General features: G+C 37.1%; 1 protein-coding gene across 11 annotated transcripts in view; it reads left to right on the top strand.

The window, feature by feature from the left end:
- Positions 1-24,442, top strand: part of kcnab2a (potassium voltage-gated channel subfamily A regulatory beta subunit 2a) — a 268,478-nt gene that overhangs the window by 230,337 nt on the left and 13,699 nt on the right. For 8 of the 11 annotated variants that reach the window (XM_072586346.1, XM_072586338.1, XM_072586342.1 and 5 more), the window contains 4 exons: positions 1,126-1,212; positions 6,475-6,519; positions 18,187-18,272; positions 21,814-21,934. In XM_072586346.1, the coding sequence (XP_072442447.1) occupies positions 1,126-1,212; positions 6,475-6,519; positions 18,187-18,272; positions 21,814-21,934 (339 nt within the window). The remainder of the gene's footprint in view (positions 1-1,125; positions 1,213-6,474; positions 6,520-18,186; positions 18,273-21,813; positions 21,935-24,442) is intronic. The other 3 variants (XM_072586348.1, XM_072586347.1, XM_072586350.1) reach the window with 1 other exon arrangement.

Here is a 24,442-nt window from a genome sequence, read left to right as displayed (position 1 = left end):
ACTGTGAAAACTGACGCAAAGTACTTGTTAAGTTCTCCTGCTATTTCCTTATCTCCCATCACTAGGCTCCCTGCATCAGTTTGAAGTGGCCCAATGTCTACTTTTGCCTGTCGTTTGTTTCTTATGTACTGAAAGAAACTTTTACTATTATTTCTAATATTACTGGCTAGCCTACCTTCATATTTGATCCTCTCATTTCTTATTACACTCTTTGTTATCCTCTGTTGGCTTTTGTATCCTTCCCAATCTTCTGATTTCCCACTGTTCTTAGCCACTTTATAGGATCTCTCTTTTTCTTTAATACATTTCCTGACTTCCTTTGTCAGCCAAGGTTGTCTAATCCCTCCCCGGTTAATCTTTCTTTTCTTGGGAATGAACCTCTGTACAGTGTCCTCAATTATACCTACAAACTCCTGCCATTTTTGCTCTAGTGTCTTCCCGGTTAGCCTCTGCTTCCAGTCTATTTTAGTCAGTTCCTCTCTCATGCCTTCATAATTACCTTTATTCAACTGTAACACCATTACATCAGATTTTGCCTTCTCCCTTTCAAACTCCAGACTGAACTCTACCATATTATGGTCACTACTTCCTAAGGGTTCCCTTACTTTAAGATCTTTTATAGAGTCTGGTTCATTGCAAAGCACTAGGTCCAGAATAGCCTGCTCTCTTGTGGGCTCCATGACAAGCTGTTCCAAAAAGCCATCCTGTAAGCATTCCATGAATTCCCTTTCTTTAGATCCACTAGCAACATTATTTACCCAGTCCACCTGCATATTGAAGTCACCCATGATCAATGTAACCTTGCCTTTCTGACATGCCTTCTCTATTTCCCGGTACATGTTGCGTCCCTGGTCCTGACCACTGTTAGGAGATCTGTACACAACTCCAATTATGGTTTGACTCTCTAATCTCCAGCATCTGCAGTACCCACTTCTGCCACCATTCTATTAGCCCATTTTTGCAAATAGTGACATTTCCACAAGAAAATAAACTTCCAAAATAATCAGTTTGTTCTTTAAAGCCTTAGTTACAGTATTTATTTTTCTCATGACATAAAATTCCAAGCAGAGTAAGGCTTCATAAGATTGTCTATTTTAAGTTTGTACATATATTCTGTTTTTGCAGGATTGAAGGCTTCTCTTGAGCGCTTGCAGTTGGAGTATGTGGATGTGGTGTTTGCAAACAGGCCAGACCCAAACACACCTATGGAAGGTCAGTTGCATTGACATCAGTGGAGAAATATTATTCTTTTATCTGCAAGTTGTATAATGCACACATTCACTTGCTGTTATCTTCACCAACTCCCCATTCCTTGCCAGAAATTTCTGCACTAAACATTCAAGAAATGTAGATTGATGCACATTTTATACAACTTAATAGTCTATTTACTCAGCACTAAACTGAAGTTATCCTGGTATTGCCAAAAGAATTATCAAACTCATTTCATTGATTATTTAAAATGCAGGAGCAGATACAAAATATTAATTAATAGTGCACATGCTTGCTTACTTAGAAGTACTTTTCAGTGCCACATACCCAGTTTTCTTCTCTTTCAGTACCTTATCTCTGGAAATGAAAATTCTTATAGCAGTAGTCTTCAAATACTCTGACATACATTAGGTAACTGCAGGACCTAATTGTTGCACCAATTACTGGCCTATCTGAGATCAGCTAACTAATGAAACAAGAGTCAAATTAGGGATATTTTAGTCTTTTTAGTTTAGAAGTCATTCAGTGGCTGAAAATTCCAAATATTTGATATATTGTTCTTGTTTCCAGGAACCTGTGTGGACTCTGTATAAATTCAATTTAGATGACTAATACACATTGGTTAAAATTTCACACTGTTTTGAACTGAGCATGTGGAAATGATGGCATGGGGTGGAATATGTAGATTTTATTCTATACTATGATATTATTAACATATTATTGATTTGTTTCTGGCCTATTGTCATATGTTTCCTAACAAGGACTTGGGAGAAATCGCCCACCTAGACGGTTGACTACTTGAGTGGTCTGGGATTTATTAGTTTCAAAAAGAGTTTTCCTACCAAGTAAAAGTTGGGAATACTACATAGTATGCTATTTATTTATAGTTTTTGCTGATGCTCATTTGTTAAAGTTAAAAAGAACAGGACCATTTTTGACCTGTTGTATTTAATTTTAATGCAGAAACTTTAAAGTTGGGTGTCACTGTGTGCTCTAGTCTAGTACTTTCACATCTGTTGTCTGGATTTGGATGGAACAGGGATGCCTTAGTCAAGGGTTATAGTGAAGTATTTTGTTAACATCATTCAATTCACAAAGCACGTGTCCGCAGACAGATAATGAGCTGAGTCATGATACTCCAATTCATGCAATTGACCAAGACTGGTAGGTAGTTTGAATATTGTGGGAAGTTTAGATTATATTATTTGTACAAAGAGGAACTCAACAACATAGGGAAGACCTCCATTAGATAAGAACTAGAGGCTGACACACAATGGTGAGCAGGCACACAATGCTAGGTAGCACACTGGGGCATTGCAGACTGGACTGTGAGATGATTATCTCCATCATGTATTGGCTATGAGAGTACTGTGTAAAATGGGCTTCGTCAATTTACTGGGCAAGGTCTACTGCACTAAGTTTACAATCATTTGTCAGTAATTGGCTTGCAACGACCAATTCCATTTGTAAAGCTCCTGGATAACTGGTATAGGAAATGGAAGGTTGTTGTACTGTTCAATAAGAAGTATTCCCCTGAGGCTGAGGTGGAGATAAAGTGTCAGATCAAATCACAGTATTTTGCTGTACATTAACCTGTCTTGACCATTCCCTGCAAGTGATTAATATTGGAACTGAAGTAGAAAATACTGTTTGCCAGAAGCGATGTTCCTTATTTTGATGAGCAGAATTATTGCAAACAAGTTGGTAACCATTAATAAGCTTGTACATCAGAAGTCCGTTATGGTTTTACAAAAATAACAGTGAATTATTTAACACATTATTTAGGCCAGCAATATTCTTTAAGGGTCACCTTGATACATAATGCACATTTATTTTCTTCTGTAGTGCGATATTGCACAATTTTCACAAAAATAGAAGGTCTGTTTTTCTCTTTCAACTGACATCTCCTACTCTTTTGAAGCAGTTCATGTTGAAAGCAATGGGACAATTGCGACATTAAGCCACAAAAATCTCAGTACATAAGTTCTGTTGAAATTATTTTACAAAAGTATTTGGAAACAGATCTTGCACCCCTGTCCTTATACTGTCATTTTTAGTGAAGAAGGAAAGCTTAGCTGATCTCAGCTGGGGCAGTATTTGCTGCACTAAAACTAGTCATCATATTTCTGGATTGGGCGGGGAAAATGTCAGCATTCCCACTTATCATTAATAATGATGTCAGCCAAAAGGAAATGTTTCTGGATATAGATTAAAAAATAATCAAGGTTGGTTGGGATTTCACGCGTAGTTGCATATCCAGCTATCATTCACCTCATTATAGCATCACATCCACTTTGGGTGATCATTGATGCTTATCATTGATCGAGGTGCTTAGTTTTAATGACATCAACACAATTTCTACTGCAGAGGCATTACTTGTCGACTTTTTGCAGGTTATCGCTTTCTTTGTTTTATTCTCTTAAATAGAAATAAAGCTGTATTGGTTTTTGTAATTCTATATATTAAATATATCATTCAACGTGTCAGCAAAATACTAAGACTATTTTAAATTGTCAGGTTTGACTGAAGGATTATTGTAGTGAAAGTTTTTGCAATTTATTACTGAAATATTCTGATACAATCAACCTAGTAATGGGTAAAAGTGACAAAAGAGAGTGCTGTTGAGCATCACCATTTAGTCCATATGATGTAAGATACACTAAATGGTTTATAAAAGAATGTCCCTTTTGTAGTCCTACATAAACTACATATGTGTCTGGCTGGGTGGATGCCTATCAAGGATTCAAACTTTAACCCTGCAATCCCATATTGATATTGCAAATACAATTTGAAAGTAAAATTACACATGCATGATTTAGATGATAATAGACAATAACATTTAGGGTGTGAAAATCTAGTTTAGTTGCATAGTGCTAGTTCATATGATTCTGATGTTTTTTCAGATTTATCTCGAATATTTTACAAGTATGTTAATTGGCTGACTTTGTCTTAGATGTTCATTTTGATTTCTTGCTTTGGATGTTCACATGTTTCCCTTGGGGAATTGTCTGAAGTAGTGGAAGGATTTGCCAGCTAATTAACAGTCTGACATGAGTGCTCCTCTCACGGCTGTAGCCATCTTTGTTAGCGACTGGAAAATGCTAATGGGAGGCTTTGTAGTTTCCCTAGTACTGCATGTGGTACGATCAGAAGTTGGGGAACCAAAGTCATTTCAGCCATACAAACCTGGAGCCATTTGGCCCCTTGATCCTGCTGTGCCACTAATAAGATTTTGGTTGATTTGCGTTTCAAATTCTACATTCCTATCTACCCCAATAACATTTGATTGACTTACCTAACAAGAATCTATTTACCACCTCCTTAAAAATATTAGTAACCCCATCCCCATTGCCTTTTGAGACAGGGCTATGCAAATTTCTAAGTCAATGAAAGAAAAAAATTCTCATTGTTGTGTTAGAAGGGAAACCCTTAAATTTTGAAGTGTCCCCCAGTTCAGACTCCACTACAAGAGGAAATATTCTTTCTTTGGATGATTTGTATCATTTCAAACTTTGAGATGCATTGGGAAGGGAATTGAATCCTGAAACTTCTGACTTCAACAGAAATGCTAACACCATTGTTTCACTTGGGTTAACTTACTGTCCTAAAACCAGCTATTAATAAAACGTTTTATTTAATACAAACTGTATTAAATACAAACTGACAGCAGTGTGGTATCCAAGCTCAAAGTTCATGTCACCAGACAGTCCAAGAATAGAAAGACAAAACCTGCACTTGTAGTACTGGAAATCTTTCACAGTTCCAACTACTGAGTGTAAATGTTTTCAAATGTAAAAGTGCCCTGTACTGAAATCAAAGGTAACAATACTAATCATTGCAAGCAGTTCTTAATAATTTACAGTTTAAATTTTGCTGTTTCTAAGTAATTCCAGTTGAGTGTTTATTTTGTAATTTGTGCTAGGACAGGTTTATTCAACTGTCCAGATTACACCTTTCTAACATAATGCCCCCTCAATGGAAAAAGTATTGGGTTATAGAGACTTGATCTCAAATCCAAGCTGAGACAGCCGATGTCAAATCTAGCATCAAAAGTTTTTTGCTGCAGTTGTCACTTGACTATTGAACTTTTGGAGTTGATTGTAACCAGGAGCTGACACTCTGGATGACTTTCTTCTCCCCCCAACCCAAAGGCAACATTGATGAAATCTGGGACCACCTTAGCAGTTTAACCCAGATAAAATTATTCCATTGGAAAATCAATTAGAATACTTTAAAGATTTTTGTTCCCTTGCTTCCCACTGATTAGAGCTATGAACATCATTGACTTGATTGCTTCTTCATCCAAAGTGTGCAGCTTTTGCACTAAAACCTTCCTGCACTAATTTGTTTAGGAAATTGTCATAAGGCACTTGCTCCAGCGGTATATAATAGGTTTTCTGAACAGTTTGATTTAAAATAAAAATCTATAGGCTCTTTTAAATATTTTAAAGTGTTTTATAGGGACAACAGGAGAATTAACACTCAAACAAGGATTCTGAAAGGGAATTAAATATGTGGATTTGGGGAAGCTTTTGAAAGTGCAAGACATGGAGGCACAATGTAGTCTCTGATTTATTTTCATCTGCCTGGGCAATTTCTTTCAGTACATGTGACCTTTCAATTTTCTTGGAGAGGTTGAGTGTCTTGGGCAAAGAAATCAATGTTGCAGGTGTCTGACTGAAACAGTAGGAGAGTGACAGGCTCTCAGACTAGAACTGGAAGTGCTTGGAATTCAGGTTATTGTTTGGTTATTTTCATCATACTGTGTTATTTTTGGAACCATTTGGCAGTCTTCCTCAAGCTTATTGTATGCATTATTTGAATCCAAATTTGACTGTGGCTGATATTTTTTACCACTGCCACTCCTACCATAAACTCATCCATTGAAGCCAGTTCATGCTACATTTCACCCCTCTGGTTCAAATCACCAAGTAGGTTTGATTGGTACTGCACTTAAAATGTACTCAACGTAGGTAAACAAAAGGGATACTGTCTTTTTAAACTGAACATCTTACTATCTCAACTAATAGAATAAATTATTTTTGTTTTGCTCATAATGCATTTGAGCCTTTACAACTTGTATATATTTTGTAATGAATATATGTTTATAATAAGACATTTCACTTGGCTACTGTTTTCTGAACTGGGAAGTCGTACGTATGTATGTGTATATATTACTCTTACTTCTCCCATGCCCTAAATTCTGCAATGTAATGTACCTTCAGCTGTAAACTCTGGTTTTCTTAAATCTTCTTTTATTACCAGGGGATCCATTTAGTTCTTCAAAATCAAGAACATTCATCATTGAAGGTACACAGTACCCAAGAATGAGTATTAATACATAGCTGTTTCTGAGGCATTTTATGGGACAGATTGTTCGTTCACTCTGCTCCTACTTCCTGTCCTATCACCCACAGAAGTAACTTCCCCATAAAATGCAAGTTACCCGACTTATTTAAGAAAAAACATCTTGCAAGTAAATAAAACTGATTCTGTCCTACCCTTTTGCTTATTTTTTTAATGTTCCTTCATTCTTGAGTGGCTATTCCTCATTCTTAAAACATGCATGTTGTCCAATTGCCAGTCCATTAGGTCTCAGCTCTTTAATTGAGTTTACTTTTATGACATGCTCTTAGGTTTCTCAGTGTTTCATTTTGAATTCCTGTCATTCTGTGAATGGTAGGGCTGTGTACAATAATGTTGCATAGAATGAACTTTTGCTTAGAAAGTTAACTGCTTGTTTTCACAATTCTTGTACCTAATTTTGTTTGAAGTTAAATTTTCTATCTCATTCTACTAGTATGTTTGCTGTGGCTGTGCTTCGAAATACATGTTTGTAAGGTGGTGCTAATTCATTTGATTTTCTCTTGCCATTGTGAGCTTTATCCTCTTCATTTCCTTCTTGCTGATCTTTTTGATACTTTTGAGCAATGTGTAATAAATAGGCTGTTATAATTTTTAATCATAATAAATATAAATCAATATATTCCCAAAATGAATATCATGAAGGGTAGCAGACAGCCTTCCCATTTCCCATTCTGAATGGTGCATCAGCAGAAGTAGGATGGGGATAGAGGAGGTTGCTGCAGTTATACCTAAACTTGGGTAAGTATGAAATTACTGAACTGAAACCTGTTCTTCTGGTCACTGATGAAGCAGCAAAGAATTTAATTGTTCCGTTTCATTTAAAACCTTAGAGTTTCCAAGCACATTGCCTGTTTCCCCCTTCTCATGCACCCCATCCCTCGCCAGAACCCAGCAATACTGGTGTAAAACTGTTAGCTATCACTGGCTCACTGCATCACAAAAATGGATTAGAAATTTGTTTCTTGGTCCATCTTCCTACTTTCCCATGGTTTATATCTTGAGGCAATCTGACATTAATTTCTGTGTTTTACAACTGATTTAAATCAAACAAAGCCCATCTTTGTAAAAAAAAAATCATAAAATAGAGTCTTAGCAAGACAAGAGCAACTGGCGAATATGAAACCTACAACCTTATTAACCCCTTTACTTATCTAGCAATTATCTGCTGGTGTGATCATTGTGATCGATGCAGCGGCATTAATAAGAGCAATTATAAATTAAGTTACCTGAAGTGGAGCCAGAAGTTAAGAATGACTATGTTTATTAGAAAAGTAATCATGTTTTCTGCAGCAACTGTTTCTTGATCTGGCTAATGGTGTTTTACTACTAATTGAAGTGTGAACCATATGCCCTTGAGATAAGTGTTGGTAATCAAACTTATCCTCGATTCACTAGTGTGAACCATGAAGCTTGAAACCTTAAGTAAATCTGTGCAGAATTTAAAGTTGAATAAAATAAAATGTAAACATAAGCTTGCAATTTGGGAGTTCCAGATTACAGTTCAGTAAGTAAAAATAGTCCCATGTCCTGGAAGAGGAAAAGTTTATCGTACAAGAATTTGATAGAAATTATGTTGATCTTTTGTGAGTTGTGTTATGTTTTGTAATGGTATGTGAATGCCATTCCAATCTAGATTTAGGTTAGAATTTAGCATTGCCCTAAATAAATGTTCAAGCCAATAAATAGATTTGTGGTGATGATGAGGTTAAGCAGTTGTTAAAGGAACCTCATTTACCTGGGAGCACTGAGCCATATTTATTTAGGAAGGTGATGTTGACTCAGTACGATTTTCTGATGAGCAGTTGAGTATTTTGGGCCATGAAGATGGCGGGCACAATCCCAGGTTTAGTTGGGTCAGCAAACCTAGGCTAAGGTCTAATGTTTGATTTCAATTAGGGAGCAAGAAACCAGGTGGAGTTCCGTTCCTGATTGTTATTTAATAACCCATTAGAAAGCATGGTGTAAAAACTTTTATTTGGGAGATATTCCTTCTTGAAAATAACTTCTCGTCCAGGGCACTGGTGGGTACTGTAGGTAGGATATCATGCTGTGGCTGTACAAGACATTGGTGAAGCCACTTTTAGAATATTACATACAATTCTTGTTTTCCTTTCCAAAGGAAGGTTATCGATAAACAAGAAAGGGTGCAGAAACAAATTACAAGAATGTTGCTGGAACTGGAGTGCTTGAGTCATAAGGAGAGGCGAGATATGCTGGGGATTTTTTCCCTGAAGCATCGAAGGCTGAGGGGTGACCAGAGGTTTATTAAATTATGAGGGGTATAGATAAGATGAATAGGCAAAGGGAGGGAAATCCAAAACTAGAGGGTATAGGTTTAAGATGAGAGGGGAAAGATTTAAAGTGGACCTGAGGGGCAACTTTTTCTCTGAGGGTGGTGTGTGCATGGAATGGGCTGCCAGAGGAAGTTGTTAGCAATGGGTTCAAGTTAGAACATTTTAAAGGCATTTGGACAGGTAAATGAATTGAAAAGATTTTAGAGGGATTATGGGTCAAACTCAGGCAAATGGGGCTAGTTCAGTTTAGAATACCTGGTTGGCATGAAGAGTTGTTTCCATGCTGTATGACACTATGACTCTATATAAACAGAATAGTGTCTGGCTCAACTGTGATATTCTTACCACAATTGAATATTCTTTCTCATTGGTCACACATGAAGGGTGGCAACATGGGTGAGATACTGGAGACAGTGCTAACAAAAATACTCAACCAAAGAATTGGTACTTGCCAGAGAAAAGTGCAAGGAATTTTTTTTTAAAAGCTGTGTCAAATAGATTTGAAATATACTTTTATTTCCATACCTATATGTTGATGCTAACTAAATAGAATTGTGGCAAATTTAAGATGTGTTAAATGAAATGTTGTAATCATAGCCCAACTTTACCATTAGAACTTAATTCATGTTATGACATATTACTGTCATTTATGGATGTGATACAGTTAGTTGCATTGCTGCAAGTGACCATTTAGTGCAGGTTTCACTGTGCATTAATAATTGATTTCTGCATCCGCTATCATAAATTAATTAATTTTAGTGATAGACTGGTACTGCTTTTATCTAAGCTGGTCCTGACATAAAATCTTAGGTTTTGCAGTCACCATTGCTGAACCATTTGACATCTATCACTCCTCATTTAGACTAGTCGTGGAGCAAATCCATATTGACAATGTCGCTACCTTGCAACAGCTTGATTCTGTTCACAGTGCTGAAGGGTTGGGTACCAATGAACGACTGTAAGACATCACATTAATTCACATTTGTACATTTGAAGCACTTGCTGCTTCAAAGCATTGAAATCAAAGTGGAAAACTAACACAAGTCTTGTGGAGAACGCATTGTGAAATGTGTTGTCTTTTCTGTAAGCACATAGGTGAAGTTTCCTTACTATGTTACACATCACCAACAGTAGAAATAAGATATAGAAGACCAGCAGCCAATACAGTAAGATGTGTCATAACAGCAAGGCAAAAATATTGCATGATTTTAATTATTCCAGTAATGGCTGTAATAAAGACTGTGTGATCAAAGTTGAGTAATAGTCATTAAAGCAGTGCAAGATTTAGTGTAAGAACAGAGTAGCAGTCATTAAAGATGTTGAAATTGAAAAGGTTCAAGTTCAGCAAGGTAACTATCTGGTCCAAAATAATTGACAACCATGACAGCAAAAGGTGAGATCAGCAATAGGAAATTTTCAAGTATCAAATTGATCAAGTGAAAAATAACTATATGCCTATGAAGCATAATGAGCAAAGAATTAGGCTCCTACACGAGCCATATTAAAATAAACTGAGATTTAAAATGGAGGCATGTGATAAAGTTGGGCCTAATGATGTTGAAGATAACTAAAGTTCATGGAATGCCCTGCCAGTAGCAGTAGTGGACTCTCCCTCTTTATGGGTATTTAAGCGGGCATTGGATAGGTATATGGAGGATAGTGGGTTAGTGTAGGTTAGGTGGGCTTTGATCGGCGCAACATCGAGGGCTGAAGGGCCTGTACTGCGCTGTATTCTTCTATGTTCTAAAGAGTATTGTAAGTTTAGGAGGTGAGATTGTAGAATAGGCAGGATAACAGGTAATTGAAGATAACTGACAGATTTGTAAAGGGTGTATTGTAGATAGGCTGCATGTGGATTTCTAGAAGTGATCTGAGAGTCGCAGAGGAAATTTGTTGTAAAAATGTGGGGAAAAGAATGTAGAGTATGGACAGCAAATTGGTTCACACTGGAAAAATGTATTATAAATGGTTGTTCAGTTAAATGGTGGTGTTCAGATTGAAGAAATATTATCTCTCCAGGGATTAGTGCACGCTGATATATAGATATAAAACTCAAAGTTTACCAATCTTCCTACATTGATGCATCAGCAATCAGTGAAGTCAGTAAGAGAGAGTTCAGAAAGGCATAGGCACACCACAATGGGAACATTATTGATAGACAAGAATGTGAGAGAAATAATACACTTTGGAAGAAGAATGAATAATAGGAATATGTTGACTTTGTTTTTATCAATAGTATACAAGAGTAAAGTAACTGAGAAATTGCACAAAACTGTAGTTAGGGACATGTAATTGAGTTTATGTGGTACTCATTATAACCATAGGAAATCTTAAAGGTTCAGTCAGTGAAATACTTTTTGAATTTTTAGTCTTTATTATAATGTGGGAACTGCAGCCATAGAGTTAGATTTTGGATACTCTATAATGGGCTTTTCTTTAAAGCAGTGGAGAGCACAGACCAAATGTGAGATTTGAGGTTATCCGACCATTTTCATTGGAGCAGAAAAAAAGCAAAATGGAGATTAAGTTCAAATTTTTGAGATTTTGAAATATGTTATGGGAATAGAGAGACTATTTTGTCAGGGTTGGGGGAATCGGGCAATCTGCCTATTGTATCTGCGCTAGCTCTTTGATACAACTATCAGTTTAAGCACACTGTCCTGTTTTTTCGCCATAACCCTCCAAGTATTTTCCTTTCAAATATTTATCCAGTTCGCTTTCATGAAGTGAAAACCCATATGGTTCTATTTAATCTTGAACAGTGAGGATGCAACACTGTGACCAGATGAGAGCTTTGGTAACTGCACCCCTACACTCACATAAAATATACTAACAACATTTGTACCAGTCAATCACTAACTGTTTTGGCCCTAGCCTTTGTGCTAAAGTGTTGATTTTCCTTTTCATTCAATTATAATGAATGCCTGCTAAACCACTTAATGCATCACAAGTGGCAGCCCGAACAGAATTACTGCTGAATTCTTTGTGCTTTTGTTTATGGTGCATGTTTAGCATTTTCAACCTTTGTCTTTTTCTCTTTTCATCCTTGGCCTATATGTGTCTGTGCATAATTCTGTGGAAAAGCTGTATTATAATAGTTTGGGCTGAGAATTGGTGGGTTTATAGATTATTTGGGGCGGGTTTTATTTTAAAAGACGATCTTTTATTCCACAAGTCTGGCAATAAAAAATAAGATATACCTTGCAAGCAATGTATTCATGTAATAGGGCCAGACAGGATGGAGGAAAAGGAAAGGGAGGAAAAAATTGGCCAACTTACATTTTGAATTCATTCAGAAAATGTTTTATTTTAAAATGTCAATGCTTAATTCTGCAAACTACTTTCAACCCTTGGCTAAGCATTCCGTTTTGTGCCATTTTACTGATTGCTGTTTTTATACCATCTCTCTCTATCCAATTGACAAAATTCTGTAGGTTCTACTCTATGTGAGAGCTGTTTGTCCCTTATTGTTGGCCTACATGAGACAATAGACCTTTCTTTTGAGGACAATAGTAGCATTTTCTTTGCACAAAAATATTAAATAAGGATAAATTTATTTCACAAAATGCACTGTCAAGGAAATAGTGTTGAAAGGATATTTTCTGTGTTAGTGTATTTATTACTTCCTGTTTCTAATGATTGTGTTGTGAATCTCCCCTGTCTCCCTGATGTAAATAGGGAACTCATTCCTCTGCTCTTACATGATGTCATAATGTTCCAAGAATAAGGGAGAGTTCTGGAGAAAATATCTGCCCATATTTGTCTGTCTGTTATAGAGCATAAAGTGCTTTATATATCTAATCAACATAAAATGGATAATAAGTCTTTTTTTTTCTGATGTTACCATTGGTGGCAAAAATTATTTTGGAAGTTGGAAAAATATTTTCTTTTTTATATTCAAATAAATTTTAAATTTTATCTAGAGTGGAATGTAGTCAATTCATACCAAGTCATTTCTGTCTCCGCAAAGGAAAGTGAATTTTAGGTGTTCACTTTGATATCAGTTGTTTATTAAACCAAGTCAAAAATGAGTTACTGTAGTGTAAGCAATGCAGTCAGATAAAAACTTGTTTGATAATGTCTCTATTATAAGGCACATCTGTCTTTTAAAACAAAAAAAGACACATTAAACAAATTTGTAGATTTGCACATAATATTCTTTCAGGTGTTTAGTAAAAAGCCGTAGTACCCCATTAGCAACAAGAATGAAGATTCGTCAGTTAGGTGTTTTACTCCTATTCAAAAATGATCCCTATTGCAGTCCATGACAAGTAGGATCAGACCATGCAGTTCAATAGCTGGTCATGCTCACTGCCAAGGCTGACACATGAAGAGTAGTTGCTCAGAAGAAAATATGTTTGAAGGAGCACACCTGTTATGTTGTAAGTTGTATTGTGTAGCAAGAAGTTGATACCTTCAAGAAAGAAGAAAGAAGTTATTAAGGGAAATGATGATGCAGAGCATAATAAAAACAGAGAATGCCAAAAAAGCTTTGCAGGACAGGTTGCATCTTTGGAGCAAAAGTCTGTGACCTTTTATCAGGGCCACATTCATAAAGGTTCTGTGAAAGGCCAACTGTGTTTCTCTCTAAAGATGGTGCAAGACCAGCTGAGTATTTACAGACATTTCTGTTTTTATTTTAGATTTCTAGCACCTGCAGTATTTTGTTTCTGCAGTAAAGATTTTAGGGTGTTTTCCAATCAGTGCAACTTTGGTATGCATGTTTAGCACACTTGGACCCATTCTTGTCTGTGATGTTTCAGCCAAATCTTAACATATTTAAATTGTGCATACTGGAATTTAAGTACAACAGTGCAAATTGGAAAGTCTACTTTTGAAAATATACACATGGTTATAGGTATTGGAATATCTGAAATTTAGATTTTCTTCAGTCATACTTGTGTCCTTTTTAGTCTTGCATATATTATCAAATCATTTGCTAATTCTTGTTTGTGTGTAGCTTGCTTCATGCCCTCATTTTCCCATTGATTTCACACTGGATATTTTTCACCTCGCATAGTCTTCTTTGGGACACATCCTTTCATATTTACAGTTGGATATTGTCATGTTGTGTTTATGTTTAGCTATTCACTGGATGGCTTTCTTTTGCCTGCAAAGGGGTATGATAGACATTTTCTTCTCCACGGTGGCTTTAGCCAGCTAAAATTTTGGAAAACTTGGCTTTTCACGCAATCACCATTCTCAGTGAGGCTCAATAACATGCTGACAAGGGGTGCAGTTGCTTGGAGCACAGAGCTTTTGACTGTACTTGTGACCTTGCTCCTCAGTAGCACTGTACTTTGTGTAGTCTTTTTTTAGAAAGACTACATGATACACTGAAAATTTTAAAAATACATGGCTAGTCTGTCAGTAGAAAGGAGAGAGTTTAAATTAATTTGGAATATTTGTCAATTCTCGAACTGAACTTGATGATTTACAGCATAACCTTTTACTACTTCATGACAAATGTGTCACTGTTAGCCAGCTGTCAAGCCAAAATATTCATTTTTACACATGCTGATTAAGTAAGATTCAAAAATTGTATATACCTGCAGCTTGAATTCACTCACGGAGTTCTTCAGTGTGTCCAAAGAATGTAACAGCCCATTTTTGAAATGCAGTTATCCAAGAATAGAAATTCAATGTCAGCCTCTTCTGGTCATGTGGGCTAAAGGTTGATTTGGATATCAGAAGAGCTCTTAAAGAGGGATCTTTTTGTCACATGAACAGACCAGTAGTACGTTTGTTCATCAAAATGATGGCACCTAAAATGCTGGGATGTCAGTACAAGTTGTGCTGTCAAGCCGAGGGGTGAAAAAAGTACACCTTTCTGTGGCCAGTCTTGGCAAATGATAAAATGTCACGCTGGAATTCATATCACATTCACACAACTAATGTGTGTGAGAATCCAACTCCACTAATTTTATAGTCGATCTTATTTTGACTAGTTAGCCCTGACTGGTTGATAGAGCAGAGGTGAAAATGTGTTGCTGGAAAAACGCAGCAGGTCAGGCAGCATCCAAGGAACAGGAGAATCGACGTTTCAGGCATAAGCCCTTCTTCAGGGCCTGAAGAAGGGCTTATGCCCGAAACGTCGATTCTCCTGCTCTTTGGTTGCTGCCCGACCTGCTGCGCTTTTCCAGCAACACATTTTCAGCTCTCATCTCCAGCGTCTGCAGTCCTCACTTTCTCCTGGTGATAGAGCAGTCCGTCAGAGCTCTGAAACTGAGTGTAGACCATCTAACAAGGCACATGTTGGTGTCTTTTCATGTTGGGGCTGATAAACCAATAGCTATGGGAAAGCATGCCTCCAAGCTATTTCCATCCATTGGATTTTTGTTTTATTTGGGCCTGTAAAATTGGAGAAACTAAATCATTTTTGTAGAACAAACTAGAACTTTAACATTTCTCTGGACATTGTTTCATTACCGCAACATCATAGAATCAGAGAATTAAAATGTATACTCCTTCGAAACTGTACATCACTGATTTAGCTGTACTTGCGAAGTGCAAATCAATCATCCTGGTTTTAAAAAGTGGTAATTTACTGGATCACATATCTTCAAAATGAAGCAGTTCCTTTTTTGATCTCAAATGTCACTACTAACATTTTTTCTAATGTTGACAGAATAGCAGAAGAAAGATAACATGGCAATGAAGTAGTAGAACTGGAAAACTAGAGAGTGAACAAATTGAGTACGGAATGATCAAAATGTTAGACAAGTAATTGATAAGTACTGTAGCTTTAGCATTTAAATATGTCGCCATTATGAATTCCTGCTGGGTAAGATTAAGTTAGGGTCAATGTTGTTGTTCTCTGCTGCAGACGCATGCAAGTTTAATTAAACCTGCTTCAGTTTAAGCTGAGAAAACATTCAATTATGTGATGCAGTTCAAGTCTTCATTAGTACTAGTACAGCAGCAGCTCTGGACATTTGAGAAATATGAAAGGAAAATGTTGCAGCCCAAAAATATACCAGGTAGAAGAAAAGGTTTGGCATTTTTGGTGTACATAGTATTCCAATATTTGGCAAAGGAGATAACTTCTTCCTTTTTCATCATGATTTATCTCATACACACCATGCCACAAAGAGAAATTTCTACAAAATGGCATTTGTGTTTGATCCAGTTAAATACTTGAATATGTTTTTTCATCTTTCTGTAATCAGGATGCCCTGGAACTGATTAATCATTTTTAAATTGGTACTGTTAGAAATAAAATGCATTACCAGTTTGTGCACAAGGTACCATAGACACCAGTGAAATGAACAATTTTGTTTGTGGTGATGGTTGGTTAGAGAGATCACCTGTTCAACAAATAATGCTATTGGAAGTTTTTGTTTTCATTCAAGATGGTAGTCCAGGCTTCAGATTAACATCTCACCCAAAAAAAACACTGATGCTGAAAAGACTGGCTAGATTTTATTCTGAAAACTTGCAAACTATTTATATTCAACGATAACGTGGGCGGCACGGTGGCACAAGTGGTTAGCACTGCTGCCTCACAGCGCCAGAGACCCGGGTTCAATTCCCACCTCAGGCGACTGACTGTGTGGAGTTTGCACATTCTCCCCGTGTCTGCGTGGGTTTCCTTTGGGTGCTCCGGTTTCCTCCCACAGTCCAAAGATGTGCAGGTCAGGTGAATTGGCCATGCTAAATTGCCCGTATGTTAGGTAAGGGGTAAATGTAGGGGCATGGGTGGGTTGCGCTTCGGCGGGTCGGTGTGGATTTGTTGGGCCGAAGGATCTGTTTCCACACTGTAATGTAATGTAATCTAATCTAATCTAAAATTTGTCATTTGACAAGATTTGGGCATTGTTGGCATTTATTGTTATCCCCCTAACCTTCCTTGAGAAGGTGATGTTGACCTGCTGCCTTGAACAATGTGGTGAAGTTGTTCCCATAATGATGTGAAGTAGGAAGTTCTAGGAATTGACTTAATGACAATGAAAGAATGCATCTATTTCTGAATCAAAGTGGTCAGTGACTTGGAAGAGTACTTAAAGATGGTGGTGTTTCCATGCGTTTGCTACTCTTCTCCTTCTAGGTAGTGAAAGTCTAAGTTAAGGAAGTGCTCTCAAAGAACCTTTGAGTTGCTACAGTGTACCTAATAGATGGTGCATGTATATCGAGGGCCGAAATTAAGTTTTATGATTTACAAAGGTTCAGCAAGTCAGAGCCCTCAACAACCATGCTTTTCTTTCTATTGGCAAAACAGTGAGGTGCACCCTTTGTTTTTGTTGTCTTGTTCTTTTACAAAATCTTGTCTAAGAATTAAACTTGAGTAATCTTCTCAAAAACAGGTTATATTCTGAAGATATCAAAGTTTGAGTTAGAAATTGCACAACAGTAAGCAGAATTTTTAAAATGTCTTTCATTTGCTCAGGCAAAGATTAGATCACATTCTACTCATTAAAATGAGGGATTCGAGGGCTGGGAATGAAACATTACCATTTCAGGCACCACGTCCAGAAAGTACTTTCAGGTGAGGTATATTATAGCAGAATTAAAAAAATAATCTAGCCAAGCAAACTGCCTCAGACTTAACCTCAAGAGACCTTCATCATGGATATGAGTCGGGCTTTTTCATTTCCCACACTATTGCTCCCTTGAGATAACCAATTTACTGTGCTTTTTGTACTGTAGGACTATATCCAATAATAACTGGAATAGATGAGAATCCAGGAACTAAGAAGTGTCTTTCCCACAATAGTCCCAACTTTAGGAGAGTTTTTTACTTTATATGTCATGAATGTTTGAATTCTATCATTGAAATCTGCATTAGATTAAAGACTTCGGTTTGAAATGTTTTTACTGGGTATTGCTTTGTGAAATCTATTGTAGGTAGGCCTTCAAAAAAGGGATGTTGTCTCTTGAGTCGATCCTCAGACAAACAATTTTTTGTTTTATTAATTCTTGATGTGGCATTATTTGTCAGTTTTTATTCACTATTTTGCACATTTTCCATTATCTTTGTTTCGCATGCAGAAAACACAGAAAAATTGGCTTATTCTTTCTTTTAATTTTCTTTCCCTTTTTTCACACACTTACTCATAAGTGTATCATAATTATCATACAAGCTCCTCCCATATTTACTTTAGTAGACCAGCAATATGAAGGAATTCTGAGGGAAAGTAAAAAATCAGAATGCCTCATGATTCCACTGTAGCAAGGCGGATGTACACTGCTTGCAAGATGTCTTGCGGCAAAAAGATCCCTGTTGTGAAACCAGTAGCAATATACAAGCATATTATGCTGCAGCCCTAATATGCCATTTAAAAAATATATATATAAATGACTTCTTCTCTCCCGGCAGAAACCGTGAGAGCAATGACACATGTAATTAACCAAGGAATGGCAATGTATTGGGGCACCTCACGATGGAGTGCGATGGAAATCATGGTAAGAGCAATACAAAGAGTTAGAACTTCAGAAAAATTTATTATTTTTCATTTTTCAGAAATAATTATTGTTACAAAGACTTGAGGCAGCATTTGTGTTGCAGCAAAAGAAGTAGAATATCAGTTAATATTCAAACTAGTTCCAACTGAGTTAATCTTTGCAATGTTGAACAGGAAAACCTTCTCTTCAATAAGCAGCTTGTTTCGTACCATACAATACCTCTTGCAAATGGGTCAGGTGGTTGTATCACACTGGATAGTCCTGTAGCAATTGCATGTGAAACAGTATCACACCATTCTATAGTAACAGTTTAATGTTGCCGCATCCTACAGTCATTCAGCTTTCTGAAGATAACTTTTCCGTTGCCTTAGTGATTATATTAATAAAACAATGGTAGTTGCAATAGGTTTACTTGCAGAGTTTTGTGTATGATTTTACTGAAGTAACTAATTTTTTCTTTTTGTTTCAGATTCTATTAAATAATCGTACACCTAAAATTGGCAATTGCTGTATAGATGTTCATTTAATAACGCGCAGTGATCTGAAAATATTTTTAAACTTGCTTTGTTAGAGACTTAAGGTGTCTGTGTTTCTAGTTTAAGAAGGCAAAGCATGTGTAACTTTTTGTTCAAATTAACAAATGCAGCTAAATCTTACAAAAGTATTAACAGCATGGTGAACAGTCGGTACTGAGTAGAGACAATAGAGATGTCAATTCCTTGCATTAGGAAGTGGAAGAATTGCACAGATTTCTGCTGGCTCACCATCTGGCAATTTGTATTGTGAAGAATTGTTAGTTTTATCCTAGCTACTACCATCTGAATTTGATTGGAAATGATTAGAATTTCTTAAGGACGCCCCTCTCAAATATGGTACAATCCAGATAGATTTTCCGGTAATTGAGTTGGTCACTAGCCTCTTTCTGTTTACCACTCATCAATCAAGTTTTATGCATTCTTTTAAAATTTTATCTCAATCCCCACACGTAATTATCTCCGTCAGTATTGCTGCCTGCCACAAACTGCTGATTTTCTTCAAATGTGAGTTTGGAGTCACTTGTTAATTTATCTCCGACTCAGTATTGTCGTGTTCAAATTCACCGTTGCCCTACATTTTGGGTCTAGTCCCTTTGTCTTGGCTTGATGAAGAATCATTCCCAAAAATAGTTCCAATAACTGAGCTGCTCTTGCCTTTCATGCACAGACAAATCCTCACTGATTTCTCTGAACAATTTAGAACCCCCGCAATTCACATGAAATGTGCAGCCCAAATTATAATTCTCACTTCACAATCCCTGCATCTATTCATTATGACATAACTTGAGAATCTGTCAAAGCCTTCCAAGAAGTTATTCAAGGATCTAACTAGAGACTTGCATGAGCATTCAACCTGTGGAACATTCATTGCTTAGGATTGTGTTTACCAATAGTGCTCTGATCCATTGAGTTATATTCACAATTTTCTTTCTATTTGACTTCCAATGAATTACTTCAATTTTTCTCCCAGGCATACAGCTACGTGGGTTAAAATATAATTACATTTTCTAAAATTAAATTTCTATTTTATGCTGCATGTAACACTATGGTGTGTATTTCCTTTCACAAACAATTACCCTTTTACAAGTCTTTACTTTGGAATTTTTTAATGTGCCTTTTTCTCAACAGTATGATCAACAGCAAATGTACAGACTGACACTAAGAGCAGCAATGATGTCAAAAAGAGTTTGAAATATTACTTGCCAAGTCATAGCTGTTATAGAAATGCAGTCAAAATAATTTGATTTAGTCCCTTTTGTGCCTATTTTAGTTACATTTTGAAACCTTTTGTGAGAATAGCTGCAATTTGATTAACCTTGAGAAATTCTGTTTGTGATGGTGCACAATATTGAGATTAGGGATTCATGCCCTTAACGCTGTGATTGTAAACTAGACTCCCTTTTTCATGCTGAATGAGCCTGTTCTCCCTCAACAGAGTCACTGACCAATAGAATTTGTAAGCCAACAGGCTGTGTATTAATTTTATGAAGACTGTTTTTCCCTTCTACATATATTTTGAAGTTCAAGTATTGTGGTGGTGTCAATTTTTTTAATGAATTCCCTTTACTTGTTAAAAGCTGCATCCTTCCATTAGATTTTGTCACTGCATCAGTCACTCTCTTGGATAACAAAACCATGATTACAGCTACTGTATTTCTGAGTTAATAACACTACTAACCTCAACTCATCTCCCTCATATTTGTGTAAAACCATCACCTCTGACTAGGTACTATTAAACATTCAACTAGCAAAAACAACCAGATCATAGTTCCTGTTACCAGTGGCAGTCACTACTCCCTGAACGTGTTTTCTTAATTTTAAAAAGCATTTCCATCACCCAGACCCCTTCACCTGACATTACCTTAGATTTAAAAAATGGGACGTCACATAAAGTTCTGACAGATTGGCTTCAGGACATGGAGGGCAGATTTGACCGTTTGTTAAATAAGGCTCATTGGTATTGAACCACCAACCCCTATTCTGTAAAGTGCTGAAGTATGGACCCGATTTTGTGTAGGAGTGAGATCTTAAGGTAATTGTAAAATATGAACAGCTGTTTTTAGCACTGGAATTTGTTGTGCCATGTTTCGTCCCATAACAGATAAAAGTGACTGTCATGCTTTTATAACTGTCAGAATGCTCTACTGTAACCGTCTCAGCACTAGTATTTATGAGACTGTCATGTTTGAAAATGTGCTGTGAATGTTTAATATAATTTTATTATCCAACAGTACAATGTAGACCAAATGCAATGATAATGGAAAATTGTTCTTTGATAATTGTCTGGTGATAGCACAGACCCTTGGCAGTTGACCAGAACATATGAAAAGTTAGGCATCAGAAAATACCATTTCGTCCATCAAAGTCTGCCTCCCTTCCTCTGGTGCAATATCCTTTATGTTAAAGTATATCTCCGCCCTTCCCTTCCCCTATACACTGCAGTGTGGTAACCGAATGTATTTTGAATAATCCTTATGTTTTGCTTCTCTAACTTTGTTTGGAAAAGTTAAAAATCACACAACACCAGGTTTGCAAATTATTCCAAGCAGTATTTTTTGATTCAAAAATTTATTTCAAGTAATTGTTCTAGGTTTACCATTAATGATGATTGGTTTGCAATGCAGAGTGATGCCAACAGTGTGGATTCAATTCCCACACTGGATTAGGTTACCATGAAAAACTCTCCTTCTTGACCTCTCCCATCATCTGAGGCTTGGTGGCCCCCTCAGTTAAATAAACACCAGTCATCTCTCTGTAATGAGAGAGTAGTCCGATGATCTGGTCCGATGACTATGGTGACTTTACTTACTTGAATTAACCATTGATGAATTTCCATTTATATCCTCTGCTTCTGTCTACTTGAGATACTTAATAACAAGGTTTAACTGCAACTGAACACTGATTTTGTTTTTATGAGCAGAATCTGTTGGAAAAGCAGTTCTGATGACTCCTCTTTCAAGGTACCAAATTATTCTGTAACTGTTTCTGGTGTCTCTGTCCTTCAGGAGGCTTACTCAGTGGCTCGACAATTTAACCTCATCCCCCCAATATGTGAACAAGCTGAATATCACCTCTTCCAGAGAGAGAAAGTTGAAGTGCAGCTTCCAGAGCTTTTCCATAAGATTGGTAAACATATTTGCCAAATTATACTTAAAAATGACCTACTTTGATTAATTTCTTTTTACTATGAGAATTTCTGTCCATTTGGTGAATAATTGTTCTGGAGTACATTTCTACAAGTGTTCAACTATCTGTGCTACTTTAACCAAGTATCAAGCAAAAATTATGAGAAACTGAGAAAGTGGATTTCAAAGTTTTTAAGTGTTTAATTTACCTTAAAGCAAATTTTGTATAACGCAACAACAGCTTTTATTTATAAGTACTTGCAATAAAACTTTCCAGTACACTTCAGAATCATCATAATACAAAATTTCATTCTGAGTAACAGGAATTATTAAGGCAAATGACCAAAAGCTCAGTCAGATGTAGTTTCAAAGAGCATCTTAAAACGGAAGAGAGAGGAAAACAAGGAGATTTAAGGAGGGAATTCCAAAGCAAAAGGTGTTGGCAACTAAAAGCACTAATAATGGAGCAGTCAAAAGCAGGGATATTCCAGAGGTACAGTGGTTCAGTGGTTAGCACCAAGGTCCCAGGTTCGATTCCAGCCTCTGGCGACGGTCTGTGTAGAATTTGCATATTCTCCCTGTGTCAGCGTGGGTTTCCTCTGGGTGCTTCGGTTTCCTCCCACAGTTCAAAGACATGCAGGTCAGGTGAATTGGCCATGATAAATTTCCCCATAATGTTAGGTGCTTTAGTAAGAGGGAAATGGGTTTGGTGGGTTACTCTTTGGTGGGTCGGTGTGGACCCGAAGGGCCTGTTTCCGCACTGTAGGGAATCTAATCTGAAAAAAACCTGAGGGTTGTGAGGCTGAAGGAGGTTACTGAATGGAGAGTGCAATGCCATGAAGATTTTGTTTAAGACAGGAATGAAAATTTTATAATAGAGACATCACTTAAAGAGTTCTAATGTAGTTCATCAAAGATGGGGACAATAGGTGAATAGGACTTAATGAGTTATGACATAGGCAGCTGACCTCAAGTGAAGGGAGGATAAAACGTAGGAGGCCACTCAAGTGTACTGAAGTAGTTGGGTTTAAGCTAACAGCTGTAGCTGAGCTGGGGAGGAGCAGAGCCATTCAATCCTGATGAAGTAAAAATAAGTGATCTTAGTTGGACACCAACATTGACAACAGTCTGGCTTCAGCCTGGTAAAGTTGTCAAGGCAAAGTAGATGGCTAGGTAATGCCATTTGTTGTGAGGACCAAGGATAATGTCTTTGATCTTTTCAGTGTTCAATGTGAGGAAATTCTGCTCATTCTGTGCTTGATGTCGTCAAATCAGTCTGACAATTGAGAGTGACAAGGTTTAGAAATGTAATGGTGTGATAACGCTGTGTGTGGAAACAGGTGCTGTGTTTTTGAATGACACTGCTGGGCCGCATATCAGAGATAACAACAGGTTTGGGTAATTAAGTTATTTTGGATGATGGTCTGACTGTGGATAAGACTGAACTGGGGAAACGACAACAGGGCAAGAGTGGTTGGGCTTTGGAGGAGATTCATATAGTCAGCTGTATCAAAGGTTGCTGACAGGACGAGGAGGGCTCATTTATTTTAAAGTTAAAAATCTCACAACACCAGGTTATAGTCCAACAGGTTTAATTGGAAGCACACTAGCTTTCGGAGCGATGCTCCTTCATCAGGTGATAGTAGCTCCGAAAGCTAGTGTGCTTCCAATTAAACCTGTTGGACTATAACCCTGGTGTTGTGTGATTTTTAACTTTGTACACCCCAGTCCAACACCGGCATCTCCAAATCATTTATTTTAGTCAGTGACAACGATAACACGTTAACTTTTTTGATAAGAGCTGGTTTGATTCTGTGGCTTAGGCAGAAACCTTGTTGGAGGGATTCTGATATGGAGTGTGAGGAAATTTTGGAAGGCAGTAGCATGTTCAACAATTTTGGAGACAAAAAGTTGGAAATGTGACACTAGTTTACAAATCTGGAGAAGTCAAGGGTTGTTTTTTTTCTTAAAGAAGAGTGGTAATGACAGATTTGAAAGAAGGAGACAGTATCTGAAGTGAGAGAGAGAACAATACACGTTAAAACTGGAGCTGAAAATGTGTTGCTGGAAAAGCGCAGCAGGTCAGGCAGCATCCAAGGAACAGGAGAATCGATGTTTCGGGCATCAGCCCTTCTTCAGGAATCGAAGACGGTAAAACTGGAGACAGGAAAGGAAGTTAGATGGTCGGCAATACATTGAAAAAATAGACTTGTGAGAATCAGAGATGAGTCTCAATGAGATTAGCTCAGAGAGAACATTTGAGGAAGGGGAAAATAAAGATTGATATGAATTCAAGCCTGGGAACCTGTGGGGAGTTTGAAACAAGTTTGACCAAACATGGTTGGGGAAGTGGCAGAATCTACTGTGATCAAATGGTCTCCATTTTAGTGATAGTGAATTCAGTAAGTTCCTGCTCTTGTTGAAGGTGAGGATAGAGGAGAGACAGGTTTCAGAAGCAGTAGTTTAAAAAAATGCTGGAAGTTATCTTAAATTAGTGAGTGGTTTAGAC

Source organism: Chiloscyllium punctatum, chromosome 16 (genome assembly GCF_047496795.1).
Source record: "Chiloscyllium punctatum isolate Juve2018m chromosome 16, sChiPun1.3, whole genome shotgun sequence".
Lineage (NCBI taxonomy): Eukaryota > Metazoa > Chordata > Chondrichthyes > Orectolobiformes > Hemiscylliidae > Chiloscyllium > Chiloscyllium punctatum.
The sequence above is the reverse complement of the archived record's forward strand: the minus strand, read 5'-3'. Positions and strand labels throughout refer to the sequence as shown.